This window comes from Bombina bombina, chromosome 1 (assembly GCF_027579735.1).
Source record: "Bombina bombina isolate aBomBom1 chromosome 1, aBomBom1.pri, whole genome shotgun sequence".
NCBI lineage: Eukaryota > Metazoa > Chordata > Amphibia > Anura > Bombinatoridae > Bombina > Bombina bombina.
Window position 1 is genome coordinate 803424451 of NC_069499.1, and position 22250 is coordinate 803446700.

The window sequence follows — 22250 nt, forward strand, 5'->3', positions numbered from 1 at the left end:
GTACCCTAGTCTGTTGCAGATGGGCTTAAACTGGGGAGTCAACAATAGTATTCCAGAACCTCCTCTGTGAACCGATAAATGTAAGACTTTTAGAGGCATATGTGAATTGGCTGTTGTAGAGCTTATTACAATTTCTGTGAATCTTTCTATTTGCAGTTTATTCAAATACACAAAGAAAGAGAACAACAGCTTAGTAGCTTGTTCTATGGCAAGTTACCACCTAGGAACAGCCTCTTTTAGCCCAATTGTGCTAATTGGGTGATGTTGCCATATAATTGCCTGGTATTTTGGGACTGGGCTGATCAGACTGATATACTTCAGGAAAGTTCTCCTCTGTGAAAAGCACAATTGGGCTAAAAGAAGCTACTCCCATGTGGAAACCGGGACATAGAACAAGCCAATGAGCTGTTGGTTGTTCCTTGCAGATTGCTTCTCTTTCTATATGTAGTTGCAGTTTATACCAAATACTAGCATATTATACCTAACAGTTCCATATTATGCGAAGACTAAAGATCTATAAAATAAAACTGACAAGGCAAATAATGTGAGACATCTAAAATCTGCAAGTGGTGATTAATTATTTCAAGATGTATGCCAAACATGAGTTTATAACCTATAACCAAATGAAGCAAAATTTATGATGGACTTATATTTTTAATTAACATAAACAAAACAAAAAACATACACAGTACTATTTAGTTCTGGTGTTTCAGTTACACCCATTGCAAACAGGTGCATAAAATCCAACACTGGCAGTAGAATGAATCGTACTGAAGAACTTTAAACATACCACTGTCACAGAATGCCACAACTAAGTTTGTGAAATTTCTGCTCCACTAGATTTACCATGGTCAACTGTAAGTGCTATTATTGTGAAGTGGAATCATCTAGGTGTAACAACAGCCCGAGCACAAAATGGTAGACCACACAAACTCTCAGAGCAAGGCATACAAATCGCCCATCATCTGTTGCCTCACTTACTGAGTTCCAAGCTGCCTCTGGAAGCAACATCAGCACAATAACTGTGTGTTGGGAGCCTCATGAAATGGACTTCCATGGCTGTATAGCTGTACACAACACAAAGCATTGGATGCAGTGGTCTAAAACACACCACCCTGGATTCCGGAGCAGTGGAAATATGTTCTCTGGAGTTTGGCAGTCTGACGGAAGGTTCTGGGTGTGGAATACGCCAGGAAAATGCTATCAGAATGCATAGTGCCTACTGTAAAGTTTGGTGGAGGAGGTCAGGGTCTGGGCTAGACCCCTTAATTCCAGTGAAGGGTCATCTTAATGCCACCGGATACAAAAGACATTTTAGACAATTGGGAGCTCCCAACTTTGTGGCAACAGTTTTGTTCAGGCATGACTGTGCCCCTGTGCACAAAACAAGGTCCATGAATACATTGTTTGAAGAGTTTGATGTGGAGGAACTCGAGTGGCCTGTACAGAACCCTAACTTCAACCCCACTGAACACCTTTGAAAAGAACTAGAATGCCAACTGCGAGCCAGACCTTTTCATCCAACATCAGTGCCTGACCTTGCAAATGCTATTTTGGCTGAATGGGCACAAGTTCTCACACATACACTAACATCTTGTGGAAAGCCTTCCCGGAATGTTGCAGCTGATATATTTGCAAAGAGGTGTGTGTTTGGCAACTCCAAATTAATGCTGTTTTGGAATGGAATGTCCAACAAGCTCATAAAAGCTGTGATGTTCAGGTGTCCACATACTTTTGGCCATAAAGTGTATATGACTACCAAATCAATATAACAAGTTTACTGGATCTTTTTGCTTACAGGGACAGTTTTTATAAAAGCCTTGTTGACAGTTGTTTACGTTTTCTGCATTGTAAGAGGGCAATGGCTCACAATGGCAGCAGATTCACATGTTCTGAAGTATTTTTTTTTTAGTAACTACAGACTTTCCAATTTACTTTTATTATCGAACGTGCTTCATTCTCTTGGTATCCTCTGTTGAAGAAGCAGCAATGCACTACTGGGAGCTAGTTAACGCATTTGATGAGCCAATGAAATGAGGAATTTATGTGCAGCCACCAATCAGCAGCTCCTGAATCTACCTAGATATCCTTTTCAACAAATGATATCAAAGGAACAAAACAAATTAGATAATAGAACAAAATTGGGAAAGTTGTTTAAAACCACTTGCTCTATCTGAATCCTTAAAGAAGAAAAAAAAATAGAGCATGCCTTCCATATTATGTATTGCAACATAGGGCAGTAGACTTTAAAGGGACATTATACACTAGATTTTTCTTTGCATAAATGTTTTGTAGATGATCTATTTATATAGCCCATACAGTCGTTTTTTAAAAATGTATAGTTTTGCTTATTTTTAAAAAACATTGCTCTGATTTTCAGGCTCCTAACCAAGCCCCAACGTTTTAGGAGAATACTGATGTATACCTACTCCAGCTTGCTTCTGTTTGTGTAAAGGGTCTTTTCATATGCAGAGGAAGGGGGGGTCTGTTATTTCCCACTTGCAGTGGGTGTTCCAGCTAACTATTTAACAGAGCTAAACTGGAAGCTGCTAAGTTTTTTTTTTTTTTTCTTGAAATAAATTTTTATTGAGGTTGTATAAGATGTTGCAAATAAAGACACCCAAAGACAAGAATACCAGTAAAACATACATTCAGAACATACAGATATAGTAGGAAGGCGAGTCTATTATAATTCTAGGCAGACATTCTGAAAAACTTTGAAACAGTGTGTACTTTGTGCATATAGAGCTTATGACGTAGTCATCTATTCTACCAGTCTGTGATAGGATATGCTAATCTACCATAAAGAACTAGTAGGTGGGAGTAATAGTCTAAGATACATTGAACTGGTATGTCCAGAAGACTTTTATATAGGGTGGAATAGAACCTTTTTTTTTATATTCTAAGAAGAATAAGAATGGTCCCCGCTTTGCAGTGGTAAACAAACTAGTTTATCTAATCAAAAAAAAAAAAAGATTGAGGCAAAAGGGGGAGTTGGCAGTATGGATTTTTTGGGGGAGGGAATTTTAGCGGGCAAGAGCTGCTCTAGATGAAAGAAGGGGGAGGGGGGCGGAGCTAGTTAAGATGTTAGACTGGAAGGCAATTAAAGGGTGCAGATGTTACAAGTAGTACCATGCAAGTATGAAAAACATTGGGGGGTAGTCAACAAGCAAGAGCTGCTCTAATAATGAGGGGGGAAGGGGGGACAGAGACATGTCTGGGACATTTAATAATATGGGGTAGCGTTACACGGGTCTGAATGGATTGAAAAATTGAACAGGGTTGTATATTCCCGTAGTCAGGGAAGGACTCATAGGAACCTAGAAATGAGGGTTGAGGAATAAACTAGAGGCGAATGATAAAGGATGGTTTTATTAAACTGTCAGATTAAAGAATAACCATGAGGGATTTGATAGTGAGCAATGAGGAGTAAGGCAGAATTCGATTCTAGGGGGCTTTAGTGGAGACCATAACATTTTTGAAAGGTGCATCATGTACTGTCAGATGTGATGGGATGTCAGTAAGTAGGTATGTCTCTGAGCAAGTAACACCTGGTATATAGGAATTATAAAATAGAGTATAGGACCTTCAGAAAAGGCTTACGACATGTAAGTACATGCAGTAAAATTCATGGGTGTCACATATAGTTGAATCTTTCATCCCTCACCACATATCCAGACAGTCCCCCAGGCCCTGAAGGACTACTATTGGCACAACGCTGCTAATTAGTAAAATGATGTGAAGAAGCATCCATATATAACAAAAGGTCTGCTCTAGGAAGGACATATAGACAGTTTCAGCTATATAATTCACATTAAGACTACCAGAATTATGAGCAGAGCATAACATAACCATCATATTTACATTATTCAAACACAGGAGAATATATGAGAAAACTTGCTGACACAATAATTAACACAAAGTCTGTCACTTGGATAAGTAGCCATAAAAAGTAAATTTATGCTTACCTGATAAATTGATTTCTTCTATGGTACGACGAGTCCACGGATTCATCCATTACTTGTGGGATATTATCCTCCTGCTAACAGGAAGTGGCAAAGAGCACCACAGCAGAGCTGTCTATATTGCTCCTCCCTTAGCTCCACCCCCCAGTCATTCGACCGAAGGTACAGGAAGAAAAAGGAGAAACTAAAAGGTGCAGAGGTGACTGAAGTTTAAAATAAAAAAATATAATCTGTCTTAAAATGACAGGGCGGGCCGTGGACACATCGTACCATAGAAGAAATGAATTTATCAGGTAAGCATAAATTTACTTTTCTTCTATAAGGTACGACGAGTCCACGGATTCATACATTACTTGTGGGATACAATACCAAAGCTACAGGACACGGATGAACGGGAGGGATAAGACAGATGGCTAAACAGAAGGCACCACTGCTTTTAGAACTTTTCTCCCAAAAATAGCCTCCGAAGAAGCAAAAGTATCAAATTTGGAAAATTTGGAAAAGGTATGAAGCGAAGACCAAGTCGCAGCCTTACAAATCTGTTCAACAGAAGCATCCTTTTTAAAAGCCCATGTGGAAGCCACCGCTCTAGTAGAGTGAGCTGTAATTCTTTCAGGAGGCTGCTGTCCAGCAGTCTCGTATGCCAAACGGATGATGCTTTTCAGCCAAAAAGAAAGAGAGTTAGCCGTAGCTTTCTGACCTCTACATTTTCCAGAATAGACAACAAACAAAGAAGATGTTTGATGGAAATCTTTGGTCGCTTGCAAGTAAAACGTCAAAGCACGAACCACGTCCAAGTTGTGCAACAGACGCTCCTTCTTAGAGGAAGGATTAGGACACAGAGAAGGAACCACAATTTCCTGATTAATATTCTTATTGGTAACAAACTTAGGAAGGAATCCAGGTTTGGTACGCAAAACCACCTTATCAGCATGGAAAACCAGATAAGGCGAGTCGCATTGCAATGCAGATAGCTCAGAAACTCTTCGAGCCGTAGAGATAGCAACTAAAAACAGAACTTTCTAAGATAAAAGTTTAATATCTATGGAATGCATAGGTTCAAACGGAACCCCTTGAAGAATGTTAAGAACTAAATTCAAACTCCATGGCGGAGTAACAGGTTTAAACACAGGCTTGATTCTAACTAAAGCCTGACAGAACGACTGAACATCTGGAATATCTGCCAGACGCTTGTGCAGTAAAATTGACAAAGCAGATATCTGTCCCTTTAAAGGGTCACTGTAAGTAAATATTTTCTATGCCTGTTACTAACTAACTACCCCAAATACGCTTTTTATCAATAGCATTTCATTAACATATCTCTACCGTATATCAGAAATCTTGTCTGCAAATTTAATTTTTTTCCAAACCCACTCCGTGGGTATCCTTTGCTCTGTACCAATCCGTTTACAATACCTAGGTTTCAAAATGGCGCTTTAAACACAAAGTTATTTGTTTAAGTATTGCAGACTTAATCTGTGTAGTTAAATTTGCCCCACAAGGAAAATTAACATTTAACCCTTTAATGTGCAAACCGGATTGAAATTAGGCCTAAATCCGTAAAAAAACACCCCCAGCACCTTGCCACAGCCCTGCTGTGGTGCCTACCTGCCCTCAGGGATAGTAAATATGGGGTTAAAGCTTCGATTTGGCCCAAAACATTCACAAGGGCCCTCAGGAGTTGGAGCTTGCTGCGTGAAAACAACTGCGCATCTGAGGCGTGAAAATAGGCCCCGCCCATCTCACTTGATGTCTCTACAGCCTCAAAGAACTGCACCAGAGCGGTTTTAAACTAGCCATGTGGGTTCTGAGACCCCAAAAATAAGCCAAGTGTACCCTCAATAAAGTTGCCCAAAAAACGTTATTGCCCACAAAACGTTAACAGCACTCCCAGTGCATAAAACGTTTGCCCACAAACATTCAAACACAGTGTCAACCATTTTTGTAATTAGCCCCTTATGCAAGCTAAGTAATGCCTTTCTATAGCTCTTAGGATTACTGCTTACCCTTACCCTCATGGGGATACTGTCAGCCTTTCTGAAATACACAGTCTCTCCAGAAAAAAATGACTTAACATACCTCACTGCTATATAGCATGAAAACGTTCCTCACACTGAAGTCTCTACCCCTCAGCCTCTGTGGGAACAGCACTGGATCTTAGTCACAAATGCTAAGATCATCATCCTCCAGGCAGAAGTCTTCATCCATCTGCTGCCTGAGAGTAAATAGTACACATCAGTACCATTTAAAACAAAAAACTCTTGCTTAAAGAAATTAAAAACTAATATTTTATCACCTCTTTCACTTTACCCTTCCTAGTACTTAGAGTAGGCAAAGAGAATGACTGGGGGGTGGAGCTAAGGGAGGAGCTATATAGACAGCTCTGCTGTGGTGCTCTTTGCCACTTCCTGTTAGCAGGAGGTAATATCCCACAAGTAATTGATGAATCCGTGGACTCGTCGTACCTTATAGAAGAAAAGTAGATCCCACCTCTATGGCTTGAAATATTATGTAAGGGAAACACTTGTAAAGACTATGTCAAAGAAAGTGACTCAAAGCTCTCAGTGATCTAAGTCTAGGTCTCTGCTCTCTAAGGGGCTATTGAAACTAAAATGTGATGTTCTATTGGAGTAGCTTAACAGGGGACTCTAAATGTAAAATGCTTTGTAGAGCTCAATATTAATTGGTGAATGCGCTCCACACATTCCTTAAGCTAAGTGTAGCCTCAATAGGTATTACTGCATAGACCGGATCCCCTGAATAATCCTCTTTCTTGTAGTATGTGTAATGGGCACTCAATGGGGCAACTAGTTAAGAGTTTTGATGTACATAGTAATCATCAGACATTAGTCATTAATAAAACATTTGGTAAGGGTTAAGCTGATTGAAATCACAATCTATTATATATAGTAGACTATAGCGTCTCCACTGTCATAACATCTCACTCTTATCGCTGCTCAATGCTGTTCTGACTACTCAGTTTCCATATGATTCTCCAGCAAACCTAGAGCTATGTAATAGATATTTACATAGGAAGCTGTATGGGTGTTATATGCGTAAACGTGTGAGATCCAACAGTCCCAGAAAAACATATGAAAAATTGTGTTAACGGAGTAAATAGAAACTATGGGGCTAAAAGAATATATAATAAACATGAATCATTAACTATGAACTAGACACGATCCTCAAGTAGAGTTACACTCATTAAAGTGTCTCAATACAATTGTCCCAGAAAGATAGTACAGAATATTGTTCCAGGGACTGAGTGGCAAGAGTATCAAGTTTTATAACAAAGCTATTACCCAACACCAGGTTTTAATAGTGAACATCACAGGTTTGTCCCTTGTTATGAAGGCTTGCAATGTTGGGGGCCTCCCGTATAGGTGAGATTCCTGCGGATAGACATCTGTCTCCTTCCACTAAGTAGGCTGCCTGGATCCATCTTCCCTGGACCTAGTGAGATTGGCTGGTAAGCTGCAGTGTTCGGCGAGACTTTGGCTATAAAAGGGGATGTAGTTGCGGGCCACATAACAGCATCTAGATTTTCGTGACCCTGCAGGTAAGCCTCTGCTGCAGTATGAAGAAAATTGAAGTCCCCAACTCCACCAGGGAGGCCGGCCGCATCCCCATCCAGAGCAGTCGGAGGTAAGATCACTCCAGCTGTAACCGGCAGGTTTGTAAAGGTCGTCTTTGTTGGTTCTGTCTCTATTAGATTAGGTCGGCTGCGCTGCCGTTAAGGCTCCTCATGAGTTCTGGCTCGAGATGCTGTGGTATTGGAAAGTGGGTCATTGGAGACTCTAGATCCTTCTTTGGTTCCGATAAAGATGCTGACGGTGTAAAGCAGTCTCTAAGCACTCCCCTTAGATCAACGAATCTGAGAGACATCAAGTTGCCAAAAGATTCCAGCTGAGTTACTATAGCTGCATTGAGTTCCTCCATGTTTCACTGCAAAGTATAAATAGAGCTCCACGTGGGTAGCAAAATGGCCGATCCCTGATAGTTGTTGCGACTATAGTCGCCGTAATGACTTATGTAAATCTTCTATGGTCGGGTTTTAGGGTACTTGTGTAGTCTCCCTAGAACATACTCCCCAGCTTAGAAGGAAATTGAGCTGCACTGAGCGGTCATAGATGTTGAAATTATCCGAACAGGTCCGGAGCTATTATGAGTTGCTACCGCTCAGATGCAGGGCTTGCTCCACCCCAGTAAGTTTTTAAAAGGTTTTACACTGGATTTTTAGATCAGTATCTGTGCATATTATTCTTTATAGTAGTGTCTATTACATGCAGTTATATGAAAATTGGTGTATACTGTCCCTTTAAGCTAAGCACAAAACTGACATCAGCCTTCAAAATGACAACACCAAATCAATACACAGGCTCATAATTTGAATATATTCTATCCTATCAAAAGAGCAGGGGCAATTGCTAGACAGCCCATGTGGCTCTTACGCCAAATGAGCTGCAAGTCTGCTTGTGACTTTTGGTAATTTCTGTATGAACACATGACTATTAAAAGAATTATTAGAAGTGTGAAAAAAAATTGTTTTTCGTTATTTGTTGGTCAAAATTAATATTTTGATTTTTTTTTGCCAAATTTGTCTAGAAACAAATACAAAAAAAATACATTTGTTCATAACTCCAATACCATTATTTATTAATGTTGTGTCCTCTCTACCAAGCTAAGCATACACTACACTCTGTGCCATGTCCAAAACATTAGCAACTTTTAAAATACTGAACAATTTCCTTCAGCTTCCTTTAAAACTGTAGTAATCAGCATGACAAACACGATTGCCAAGTTTCACTTTTAAAGATAAAGAGAGGAGGGCCCTCCAATAGTCTTAACCACAATTATTTATTATTGGCAGTGGTGCATGACATACAGTGACGTTTCAGGGCTCCCACCCCTTTCTGAAACTCACGATTGCCAAAATTGTATTCAAATGTATTAATTCAGAAATGATAACAAGTATTTAACCTTTGAAGCGCATTTGAACTTAAACAACGGCTGCACTACTATGCAGCTACAATATCAGAACCTTCTGTTGCAGAGATGTAACACTGGCCCAATATTTAAATACTTTCTAGTTACCCAGAAGCCTTTGGTCTTTGTTGAGGACTCCTCTGTCCCATTCTTGTCTTAGTTTCATTGACGTGAGAATGCTCTAGGAGCGTTTGGGCTGTTGTCTCCCTTTTGTTGCCTGTTAATACACCAAGAATTATTGACAAAAACATGCTCTGAGGGAAGAAAAATTAAAAAGGTGAAATAATACAGAAATGAAAAGTAAAAAAGCACATTGCAGACTAGCCAAACAGAAGCGGTCAGAAAAGCATACAAGATTATACATGACTACGCTAAACACACTAATTCATCTCTATTTATAATAAGTCACTGAGTACACACACTGTATTCCACAACTTGTTTGCGTAAGACGTACAGTATATACCTCACCCTTATAGTTAAATAAATGCATTAAAAAATGCATTCAAATGAATAACTAGCTATACATATACACAGCTTACTATTCTACATAGTGTTTCTTTTCGCCTTGTTTACCAAAGTTCGCAAATTGCCAAGCCAGTCTAGACCAATGTTTACAAACAATTTATGTCATGGAAATCTTTAAACAATGTTATAGAGGTGATAACGTATACACAAGAATAACTAATATAACTAAATAACTAAAATAGAAAGCAAACTTTTATCAGAAAAATAGAGATTTATTAGGATAAGATAGTTACTTAAAGGAATATTTAACTTAAAATGTATTTCTACATTAAAGGGACATGAAATCCAACATTTTAATTTTGAGTTTGCTGTCCCTTTAAAGGGACATATCAGCAAATAAATGCTTGATATAATGTTGAATTCAAAACAAATATTAGTCTAAGTATAATATCCAGATGTATTTTTAAAGTTATTGGTTGTATAAATATTGAAATCACAAGTTTTAGTGTCCACAATGCAATGAGTGCTGCCATGTTGTAACCTAGGTGTCCTTGTCTACTGAGACACATTACAGACATTTATAAATGGATCACTAAAATGTACAACCAATAGCCCTGTGGAATATAGCAGTGTCATGAATAGAGTCTACACTTCTAATTTTAACAGTTATTGCAAAGACCACAATTTACAGAATTAAATTAGAGGGAACAAAAATCTATAATGAAAACGTATATAATTAAATGTCCCTTTAAATATTTAACAGCAAGAAATGTAACATATTGCAAACAGACAGTTACTTTTATGCTGTCTTTCATAATGCAGAACTTAATCGCTAACAAACATTATGCAAATAGAAAAATAATTTTAAACAATAAAACATATTACTATAATATCAATTCTGTAGATGTCTATAGAACTTACCACTGTCTATGAGATCTTTACTGCATTGTCATTAAAAAACATAATTTATGCTTACCTGATAAATTTATTTCTCTTGTAGTGTATCCAGTCCACGGATCATCCATTACTTATGGGATATTAACTCCTCCCCAACAGGAAGTGCAAGAGGATTCACCCAGCAGAGCTGCTATATAGCTCCTCCCCTAACTGCCATTACCAGTCATTCGACCGAAAACATGCAGAGAAAGGAAAACCATAGGGTGCAGTGGTGACTGTAGTTTAATGGAAAAATTACCTGCCTTAAAGTGACAGGGCGGGCCGTGGACTGGATACACTACAAGAGAAATAAATTTATCAGGTAAGCATAAATTATGTTTTCTCTTGTTAAGTGTATCCAGTCCACGGATCATCCATTACTTATGGGATACCAATACCAAAGCTAAAGTACACGGATGACGGGAGGGACAGGCAGGCTCTTTATACGGAAGGAACCACTGCCTGAAGAACCTTTCTCCCAAAAAAACAGCCTCCGAAGAAGCAAAAGTGTCAAATTTGTAAAATTTGGAAAAAGTATGAAGAGAAGACCAAGTTGCAGCCTTGCAAATCTGTTCAACAGAAGCCTCATTCTTAAAGGCCCAAGTGGAAGCCACAGCTCTAGTAGAATGTGCTGTAATTCTTTCAGGAGGCTGCTGTCCAGCAGTCTCATAGGCTAACCGTATTATGCTACGAAGCCAAAAGGAGAGAGAGGTAGCCGAAGCTTTTTGACCTCTCCTCTGACCAGAATAAACGACAAACAGGAAAGACGTTTGTCGAAAATCCTTAGTTGCCTGTAGATAAAATTTCAGGGCACGGACTACATCTAGATTGTGTAGCAGACGTTCCTTTTTCGAAGTAGGATTAGGACACAAAGATGGAACCACAATCTCTTGATTGATATTCCTGTTAGTGACCACCTTAGGTAGGAACCCAGGTTTAGTATGGTTTAGTATGCAGAACTACCTTGTCTGAATGAAAAATCAGATAAGGAGAATCACAATGTAAGGCAGATAACTCAGAGACTCTTCGAGCCGAGGAAATCGCCATTAAAAACAGAACTTTCCAAGATAACAACTTGATATCAATGGAATGAAGGGGTTCAAACGGAACCCCCTGTAAAACATTAAGAACTAAGTTCAAACTCCATGGTGGAGCAACAGTTTTAAACACAGGCTTGATCCTAGCTAAAGCCTGACAAAAAGCTTGAACGTCCGGAACTTCTGACAGACGTTTGTGTAAAAGAATGGACAGAGCTGAAATCTGTCCCTTTAAGGAACTAGCGGATAAACCCTTTTCTAAACCTTCTTGTAGAAAAGACAATATCCTCGGAATCCTAACCTTACTCCATGAGTAACTCTTGGATTCGCACCAATATAAGTATTTGCGCCATATCTTATGGTAAATCTTTCTGGTAACAGGCTTCCTAGCCTGTATTAAGGTATCAATAACTGACTCAGAAAAACCACGTTTTGATAAAATCAAGCGTTCAAAGTCAGCTTCAGAGAAATTAGATTTTGATGTTTGAAGGGACCCTGGATAAGAAGGTCCTGTTTCAGAGGTAGCGACCAAGGTGGACAGGATGACATGTCCACTAGATCTGCATACCAAGTCCTGCGTGGCCATGCAGGCGCTATTAGAATAACTGATGCTCTCTCCTGTTTGATTCTGGCAATCAATCGAGGAAGCATCGGGAAGGGTGGAAACACATAAGCCATCCCGAAGGTCCAAGGTGCTGTCAAAGCATCTATCAGAACCGCTCCCGGATCCCTGGATCTGGACCCGTAACGAGGAAGCTTGACGTTCTGTCGAGACGCCATGAGATCTATCTCTGGTTTGCCCCAACGTCGAAGTATTTGGGCAAAGACCTCCGGATGAAGTTCCCACTCCCCCGGATGAAAAGTCTGACGACTTAAGAAATCCGCCTCCCAGTTCTCCACTCCCGGGATGTGGATTGCTGACAGGTGGCAAGAGTGAGACTCTGCCCAGCGAATTATCTTTGATACTTCCATCATTGCTAGGGAGCTTCTTGTCCCTCCCTGATGGTTGATGTAAGCTACAGTCGTGATGTTGTCCGACTGAAACCTGATGAACCCCCGAGTTGTCAACTGGGGCCAAGCCAGAAGGGCATTGAGAACTGCTCTCAATTCCAGAATGTTTATTGGTAGGAGACTCTCCTCCTGATTCCATTGTCCCTGAGCCTTCAGAGAATTCCAGACAGCGCCCCAACCTAGTAGTCTGGCGTCTGTTGTTACAATTGTCCAGTCCGGCCTGCTGAATGGCATCCCCCTGGACAGATGTGGCCGAGAAAGCCACCATAGAAGAGAATTTCTGGTCTCTTGATCCTGATTCAGAGTAGGGCACAAGTCTGAGTAATCCCCATTCCACTGACTTAGCATGCACAATTGCAGCGGTCTGAGATGTAGGCGTGCAAAGGGTACTATGTCCATTGCTGCTACCATTAAGCCGATCACCTCCATGCATTGAGCTACTGACGGGTGTTGAATGGAATGAAGGACACGGCATGCATTTTGAAGCTTTGTTAACCTGTCTTCTGTCAGGTAAATCTTCATTTCTACAGAATCTATAAGAGTCCCCAAGAAGGGAACTCTTGTGAGTGGAAAGAGAGAACTCTTCTTTTCGTTCACCTTCCATCCATGCGACCTTAGAAATGCCAGTACTAACTCTGTATGAGACTTGGCAGTTTGAAAGCTTGAAGCTTGTATCAGAATGTCGTCTAGGTACGGAGCTACCGCAATTCCTCGCGGTCTTAGTACCGCCAGAAGAGCACCCAGAACCTTTGTGAAGATTCTCGGAGCCGTAGCCAATCCGAATGGAAGAGCTACAAACTGGTAATGCCTGTCTAGAAAGGCAAACCTTAGATACCGGTAATGATCTTTGTGAATCGGTATGTGAAGGTAAGCATCCTTTAAATCCACTGTGGTCATGTACTGACCCTTTTGGATCATGGGTAAAATTGTCCGAATAGTTTCCATTTTGAACGATGGAACTCTTAGGAATTTGTTTAGGATCTTTAAATCCAAGATTGGCCTGAAAGTTCCCTCTTTTTTTGGGAACCACAAACAGATTTGAGTAAAACCCTTGTCCTTGTTCCGACCGCGGAACCGGATGGATCACTCCCATTAATAAAAGATCTTGTACGCAGCGTAGAAACGCCTCTTTCTTTATTTGGTTTGTTGACAACCTTGACAGATGAAATCTCCCTCTTGGGGGAGAGAATTTGAAGTCTAGAAGGTATCCCTGAGATATGATCTCTAACGCCCAGGGATCCTGGACATCTCTTGCCCAAGCCTGGGCGAAGAGAGAAAGTCTGCCCCCCACTAGATCCGTTCCCGGATCGGGGGCCCTCGATTCATGCTGTCTTAGGGGCAGCAGCAGGTTTCCTGGCCTGCTTACCCTCGTTCCAGGACTGGTTAGGTCTCCAGCCTTGTCTGTAGCGAGCAACAGCTCCTTCCTGTTTTGGTGCAGAGGAAGTTGATGCTGCTCCTGCTTTGAAATTACGAAAGGAACGAAAATTAGACTGTCTAGCCTTAGGTTTGGCTCTGTCTTGAGGCAGGGCATGGCCTTTACCTCCTGTAATGTCAGCGATAATTTCTTTCAACCCGGGCCCGAATAAGGTCTGCCCTTTGAAAGGTATATTAAGCAATTTAGATTTAGAAGTAACGTCAGCTGACCAGGATTTTAGCCACAGTGCTCTGCGTGCCTGAATGGCGAATCCAGAATTCTTAGCCGTAAGTTTAGTTAAATGTACTACGGCATCTGAAATAAATGAGTTAGCTAACTTAAGGGCTTTAAGCTTGTGTGTAATCTCATCTAATGGAGCTGATTCAAGTGTCTCTTCCAGAGACTCAAACCAAAATGCTGCTGCAGCCGTGACAGGCGCAATGCATGCAAGAGGTTGCAATATAAAACCTTGTTGAACAAACATTTTCTTAAGGTAACCCTCTAACTTTTTATCCATTGGATCTGAAAAGGCACAGCTATCCTCCACCGGGATAGTGGTACGCTTAGCTAAAGTAGAAACTGCTCCCTCCACCTTAGGGACCGTTTGCCATAAGTCCCGTGTGGTGGCGTCTATTGGAAACATCTTTCTAAATATCGGAGGGGGTGAGAACGGCACACCGGGTCTATCCCACTCCTTAGTAACAATTTCAGTAAGTCTCTTAGGTATAGGAAAAACGTCAGTACTCGCCGGTACCGCAAAATATTTATCCAACCTACACATTTTCTCTGGTATTGCAACTGTGTTACAATCATTCAGAGCCGCTAACACCTCCCCTAGTAATACACAGAGGTTTTCCAGCTTAAATTTAAAATTTGAAATATCTGAATCCAGTTTGTTTGGATCAGAACCGTCACTCGCAGAATGAAGCTCTCCGTCCTCATGTTCTGCAAATTTTGACGCAGTGTCTGACATGGCCCTAATATTATCAGCGCACTCTGTTCTCACCCCAGAGTGATCACGCTTACCTCTTAGTTCTGGTAATTTAGCCAAAACTTCAGTCATAACAGTAGCCATATCCTGTAATGTGATTTGTATTGGCCGCCCAGATGTACTCGGCGCTACAATATCACGCACCTCCCGAGCGGGAGATGCAGGTACTGACACGTGAGGCGAGTTAGTCGGCATAACTCTCCCCTCGTTGTTTGGTGAAATATGTTCAATTTGTACAGATTGACTTTTATTTAAAGTAGCATCAATACAGTTAGTACATAAATTTCTATTGGGCTCCACTTTGGCTTTAGCACATATAGCACAGATATCTTCCTCTGAATCAGACATGTTTAACACACTAGCAAATAAACTAGCAACTTGGAAATACTTTTCAAGTAATTTACTATAATATGAAAACGTACTGTGCCTATAAGAAGCACAGAAAAAGTTATGACAGTTGAAAATTAATAAACTGAAAAGTTATAGCATCAAATCTTTGTAAAAAACACAATTTTAGCAAAGGATTGCTCCCATTAGCAAAGGATAACTAACCCTGATAGCAGAAAAAAATAATAATACAGAAATAAACGTTTTTTTTTTCACAGTCAACTACAATCTCACAGCTCTGCTGTGAGTGATTACCTCCCTCAAAACAAGTTTTGAAGACCCCTGTGTTCTGTAGAGATGAACCGGATCATGCAGGGAAGACAATAAACTTCTGACTGAATCTCCCCCTCACACATAACAGTGAGAGAGATCAGTAAACTGTCATAAATTAAATAAAACGACTGCCAAGTGGAAAAAAATAGTGCCCAAAACATTTTTTCACCCAGTACCTCAGAAAATTAAACGATTTTACATGCCAGCAAAAAACGTTTAACATTAATAAATTGAGTGTTATTAAAAAGCCTGTTGCTAGTCCCTGCAAATTAGGCTAAAGTTTTATGCATACAGTATAATTCCAGTGAAGTGCCATTCCCCAGAATACTGAAGTGTAAAATATACATACATGACAGCCTGATACCAGTTGCTGCTACTGCATTTAAGGCTGAGTTTACATTATATCGGTATGGCAGAATATTCTCATCAATTCCATTGTCAGAAAATAATAAGCTGCTACATACCTCTTTGCAGATTAATCTGCCCGCTGTCCCCTGATCTGAAGTTTACCTCTCCTCAGATGGCCGAGAAACAGCAATATGATCTTAACTACTCCGGCTAAAATCATAGAAAAACTCAAGTAGATTCTTCTTCAAATTCTACCAGAGAAGGAATAACACACTCCGGTGCTATTATAAAATAACAAACTTTTGATTGAAGGTATGAAACTAAGTATAATCACCACAGTCCTCTCACACATCCTATCTATTCGTTGGGTGCAAGAGAATGACTGGTAATGGCAGTTAGGGGAGGAGCTATATAGCAGCTCTGCTGGGTGAATCCTCTTGCACTTCCTGTTGGGGAGGAGTTAATATCCCATAAGTAATGGATGATCCGTGGACTGGATACACTTAACAAGAGAAATACCTGTGTTCTTCATCTGTAACTGTCTGCCTAAAGCAATAGTCACACTAAAAGTGACTCATCAGTGAATCACTAAATTACACTTAACATAACATATATGTGAACTTTAAGAACTTTAATCTTAAAAAGGATACTAAACACATTTTATGCACTTACTTCTAATCATGGGTGCTGCCATTATGGAACCTAGGTTAGATTTAAGGTATCTGAAGAAGAATTGCTACATGTCAGCACTGGAATGTAATGAAATCTAGATTTCAACATGGCAGCACGCATGACTAGACAGAAGAGGGAATATCCTCAATACTAGGCTTTTAATTGTAGTTGGTGTTTAATGCCTCTTTAAATATGTGCACTTTGAATTTTTTTATCTTCCTCTACCAGCCCCCTTACCTGGCGGTTTGCGTCTGAGAGAAAGCCTCACTAAATCACTTCCAAGTCGGTTAGCAAATCGGTTTACTCTTTGATCATAAAACCAGTCTCCTGTTGTCTTCTTCAGCTCCCTTGAAACATTTTAAAACATATGATTATGGTGATCGGAACTAGTCAGTAGAAAGTTGTAAGATGACATCTAGTCCCCAGGGTTTTGGGTCACCCTAGATTGCTGCAGCCATCAGAGAGTTTTGTTACATAATTAGGGCTGAATGTGAAATTGCTCATATCTTTCTTTGAGAATAAAGTTTATTGATACACATTATGTAATATGAACAGTTCTTAGTTTACAGTATTTTTTTATCTCATTGTATTGCATCAGTGGAGTATTTAGAAATTCATATTATACCCTTAATTTATCAAAGCACCTCAACGTTGACTAAAAACCATAATGTTGGAAATGTATAACCTCAATAATTTAGCGTAAAGTGCTGGTAAACTTTAAAAATAATATTTGCATAATCTGAACATAAAATCATTATTCTAGATGACCCAATAGGCCGCCACCACAGATGGGTGGTACAGCCATTAGCAAGCACACCACCGACCCTATGTATTTCTATAGCAGCTCGCTCTCTCACTTCTGCTATCTGCAAATAGGAAAATACAGAGGCAGGTGCGCTTTCTATTGGCTGTACCACCCACCAATTAATTACTGGAAAGAAAAACAGATTTAGCATGAGGCGGCTGGGGGCAAAACACTGCATTTAAAAAAGGTGACCTGGCAATGTGTCCCCCTAGATTAATGATTTTATTTAAAATTATGAAACAAGCTGTTTTTTCCATCACTTTAAGGAACAAGGACACTAAATCAATGATTGAAAAAAACAGATTTCTACTACAGCAATAAATAAATTACTTTACCATAATAGTAAAACCTCATAAGTTCTGGTGTGTACATATCCCATGGAGTAGGCAGAAGTCTGAAAGGGCGGGACCCTCCAGATCTAAACCTAAATCTCGGCTTCCTACATGAGTCTGTACACAGAGTAAGAAACTATGTGGAGAAAAGGGAGGGTAAAAAAAAGTTTGACCAAAATGTACACTGGAAGACTATTTGATACCCTTTTAGAACGGTTTCACAATGTCAGGCCCAGGAAACTACAACTGCACTAGTAGAATAAGCACAAATCATAAAATAAGTTGTTTTTTCACAAGCCAAGTCTACTTGGCTAGAAAAAAAAGATTTGGAAGCTTTCTGGACATGATAGAGGACAAATAAATAAATAATTAATTACAAAATCTTGCTTTCCTTATTGTTTTTCCAACATGTTTTGAGAACTCTAGTGGACATCAGAATTTTGTAGAAGGGGTTCTTGTTTGTTTCTAGCATTAGGACAGAATGCATGAACCATATTATTCCAAGGAAACCTACCCCCCACATTTGATAGAAATGAAGAGGGAGATCACCTCAGAAATGTGACTAGCTGTAGACAAAGCCACCATTAGAATAGTCTTAACAGTTAAAACCTTTAAATACATTTTATGCATAGGTTCAAAGGGAGGAATTTGCAGACAAATAAAATTAGATCCTATAGACTAATACAGGGCAAGTTTTTATAGGTCTTTGCAATATGTTTAACATCTGTTATTAGTTTATAGGGACCTCAGAAAAGTAAAAGCTATTTTATCTAAGAAACATTTATCCTTCAGAAACAAGGTATAAAATATCATCAATTTTAGGGTTTGGTTAAAAAAAAAAAAAATTAACATGAGACAAAATATTGGGAAACTAATATAGCCAATAAAGTAGTACAGCCAGAAGAAATATATCAATTTTTAATTGGACAAACAGGCACTATATTGCAATCAATGCTGTAGTTTTCCAGGAAATTTCACACAATAAAAAAAAAAACTATACCAGAAAAGCTAGATTACTACCTGGGATAAAAGGTATAAACTGAAGCAAGGAGAGAGTTTTATTTAAGGCTGGCTTTCCACCCATGGACTTCAGACTGGGGGTTTGCACATTGTAGTTAGAGCATTTGGAAAAACATATTTTAAATAATAAGGCAAGCACAGTCCTGATCTACTAGCCGAAATGTCACATCATTCTGTTATCATATGTTTGTCATCCAGCACAAGACAGTATACTTCTTATTCTGCTATATGCAATCATATAGCTTTCATCTATATATCCATATACAAAATACACTGTACTGAAAAGATTGAAGATGCTCTCAAATTATTTGACTCCATAAATACAACTTGAAAAAGAAATGGAAAATTAAATGGAAAATGATGGAATTAGAAGAACTGAACTTACGCTTCTTTTAAGCAGACTTTGCATTTCCAGCTTCCATTAGCCGACTCCAATCTGCAATCTCTACACACCAAATGGTTGCAGCTTTGACAAGTGTTGGCTTTGGGAATTACTCGTCCTACATTCTGCTGACAACGTGCACAGGTCCGGTCACTGTAGCGCTGGCTCCCCCTCTTTGCTCCTTTCCTCCGTATTTCAAGAAGTTCGTTTTTCAGCCTCCTTTAATTTTTAACAAGGGAACAGAAATGTTAGCTGTTCAAATAACTCACCTTAAATTATGTACACTGCTCATGTTAGGACTACACGACATAACTGCCGCTGTAAATAAAGAAGCAGTTTTGTTAAAGACCAATAAAGTTTGCCTTGTCAACCCAATGACGTTAATTATTCTTTAAGTCCACAGCACTATATATGCAAACATTTACTAAAGCATACAGACAAGTAAAAAATGTGACGTTTCGGACTCACACACCCGTAATTGTGCAAGGTTCATTGGTACACCTGTCCTACCTTCAAAGGCTAAATCCACCTATCAACATGCACAAAAAAATATAACTATTAACAAACAATATGTGTACTGACTCTACATATATGGTGACATCAGGGGCGTATTATAGCATAGGCCAACAAGGCCGGTGCCTAGGGCAGCAGATTTTTAAGGGGCAGCAGAATTTTGAGTCCCTAGGGCCACTCTACTGAACTCAGGGCCGGGTGGCTAAATCAACCAATTACTAATGACTTAAATGGCTGGCCCGGCTATTGCTATCCTATGGGATTGTATGTGGGTGCGCATGACGTGGTGACAGTGGAGGCGGAGCTCACTTGTGCAGCCTGGCCTGGACTGAGAGGGAATGCGGTATTCTTCCTGGCTCCACCTTGTGATTGAGACTCACACAGACTACACAGTGCAGTGTGCACTACACCGTGACCACTGTGAAACAACATATGCCTTTCTCCCTTCAATACATCATTAAAATACTTAAACGGATTAGTCACTAAATACTTGTACATTTACTGTTTGTCTATCTGTCATACATGCAAAGAATAAGTATTTATTGCTGAATCTATACAACTATGTGACTTAAAACACAACTGAAAATATGTTGTATGCATTTAATACATTCAGAAACAATACAAGTATATACTTTATTATGATTGTATCATGTGACTTTATCCCTTAGGATACAATTCCTAAACCTATCATAACTACTGTTGTATTTTTTAAGTACTTTTAAAGGCCAGTTTGTATATTCATTACATATTTATCCAAGCAGATATTTTGCTTAAATAACTGTCAATCACCAAAGAAGATGTTTAAGGTTAAACAACTACCTACTGAAAAACTATCATACAGTGAAGGATATTTTTTTCTGATATAAACACTTTAATCATCTGACTTGCAAAATAATGTCTTTTTATACATATACATATAATATATATATATATATATATATATATATATATATATATATATATATATATATATATATATATATATATATATATATGTGTGTGTGTGTGAGTGACCAGAGTGAATGCAAGCCCTGGTGAACATCTACTTAAAAAGACATTTTTTTAAATTTTTTACACCCTGCCCCAAAAATCTTATGTCTAAAACAAGGCCTTAAACCTGGGGTGGGGTGGGGGGGCAGCAGAATTTTGAGTGCCTAGGGCAGCACAAAACCTAAATACGCCCCTGGGTGACATATGTAGAGTGAGTACACATATGGTGCTGAGCTATATTTGTTATACTTATTCTGTAAACACACACTGTGCTCTAAGCACACTTCAACTAATCTTAAAGGGACATAATACTCATATGCTAAATCACTTGAAAGTGATGCAGTAAAATAGTAAAAAGCTGACAGGAAAATATCACCCGAGTATATCTATGTAAAAAAAGGAAGATATTTTACCTCACAATTTCCTCAGCTCACCAGAGTAAGTTCTGTGTAAAATGTTATACTTCAGCTGCTGTCTAGCTGCAGGTAAAAATAAATAAATAAAAAAATAAGAAATGAACAGCAGCCAATCAGCATCAGCAGTGCTGAGGTCATGAACTCTTACTGTGCTCTCATGAGATTTCATAGTAAACTTCTTTAAACTGAATAGGCAAATAACATGAGTGTGCACGAAGCTCACTCCCATGCCTGTCCCAGGACAGACATAACGATTTGCCGCTTAAAGTCCTTTACAATGGGGTGTGAATACTTAGGACATTTTGAGGTAATATATCTTTATTTTTTACATAGAGATGTTCATGTGATATTTTATAGTCAGCTTTTTACAGCTATGCTGCAGCACTTTCAATTTTTTCAACATTTGGGTATGGCCCTTTAAGTAAAAAAAATAAAAAAACAGAATTTATGTTTACCTGATAAATTACTTTCTCCAACGGTGTGTCCGGTCCACGGCGTCATCCTTACTTGTGGGATATTCTCTTCCCCAACAGGAAATGGCAAAGAGCCCAGCAAAGCTGGTCACATGATCCCTCCTAGGCTCCGCCTACCCCAGTCATTCGACCGACGTTAAGGAGGAATATTTGCATAGGAGAAACCATATGATACCGTGGTGACTGTAGTTAAAGAAAATAAATTATCAGACCTGATTAAAAAACCAGGGCGGGCCGTGGACCGGACACACCGTTGGAGAAAGTAATTTATCAGGTAAACATAAATTCTGTTTTCTCCAACATAGGTGTGTCCGGTCCACGGCGTCATCCTTACTTGTGGGAACCAATACCAAAGCTTTAGGACACGGATGATGGGAGGGAGCAAATCAGGTCACCTAGATGGAAGGCACCACGGCTTGCAAAACCTTTCTCCCAAAAATAGCCTCAGAAGAAGCAAAAGTATCAAACTTGTAAAATTTGGTAAAAGTGTGCAGTGAAGACCAAGTCGCTGCCCTACATATCTGATCAACAGAAGCCTCGTTCTTGAAGGCCCATGTGGAAGCCACAGCCCTAGTGGAATGAGCTGTGATTCTTTCGGGAGGCTGCCGTCCGGCAGTCTCGTAAGCCAATCTGATGATGCTTTTAATCCAAACTAAAAAACTCTAAGCCATCTCCGTGGAGATGTTGCCTGTACAACGGCAAAGAGAATGACTGGGGTAGGCGGAGCCTAGGAGGGATCATGTGACCAGCTTTGCTGGGCTCTTTGCCATTTCCTGTTGGGGAAGAGAATATCCCACAAGTAAGGATGACGCCGTGGACCGGACACACCTATGT

General features: G+C 39.6%; 1 protein-coding gene across 2 annotated transcripts in view; it reads right to left on the reverse strand.

Annotated features, from left to right (window-relative positions):
• SYTL4 (synaptotagmin like 4) overlaps positions 1 to 22250 on the reverse strand; it is a 222535-nt gene that overhangs the window by 95576 nt on the left and 104709 nt on the right. For both annotated transcript variants that reach the window (XM_053699378.1, XM_053699379.1), the window contains 3 exons: positions 19028 to 19243; positions 16723 to 16832; positions 9060 to 9168 (listed from right to left, as the gene is read on the reverse strand). In XM_053699378.1, coding sequence (XP_053555353.1) covers positions 9060 to 9168; positions 16723 to 16832; positions 19028 to 19243 — 435 coding nt within the window. The remainder of the gene's footprint in view (positions 1 to 9059; positions 9169 to 16722; positions 16833 to 19027; positions 19244 to 22250) is intronic.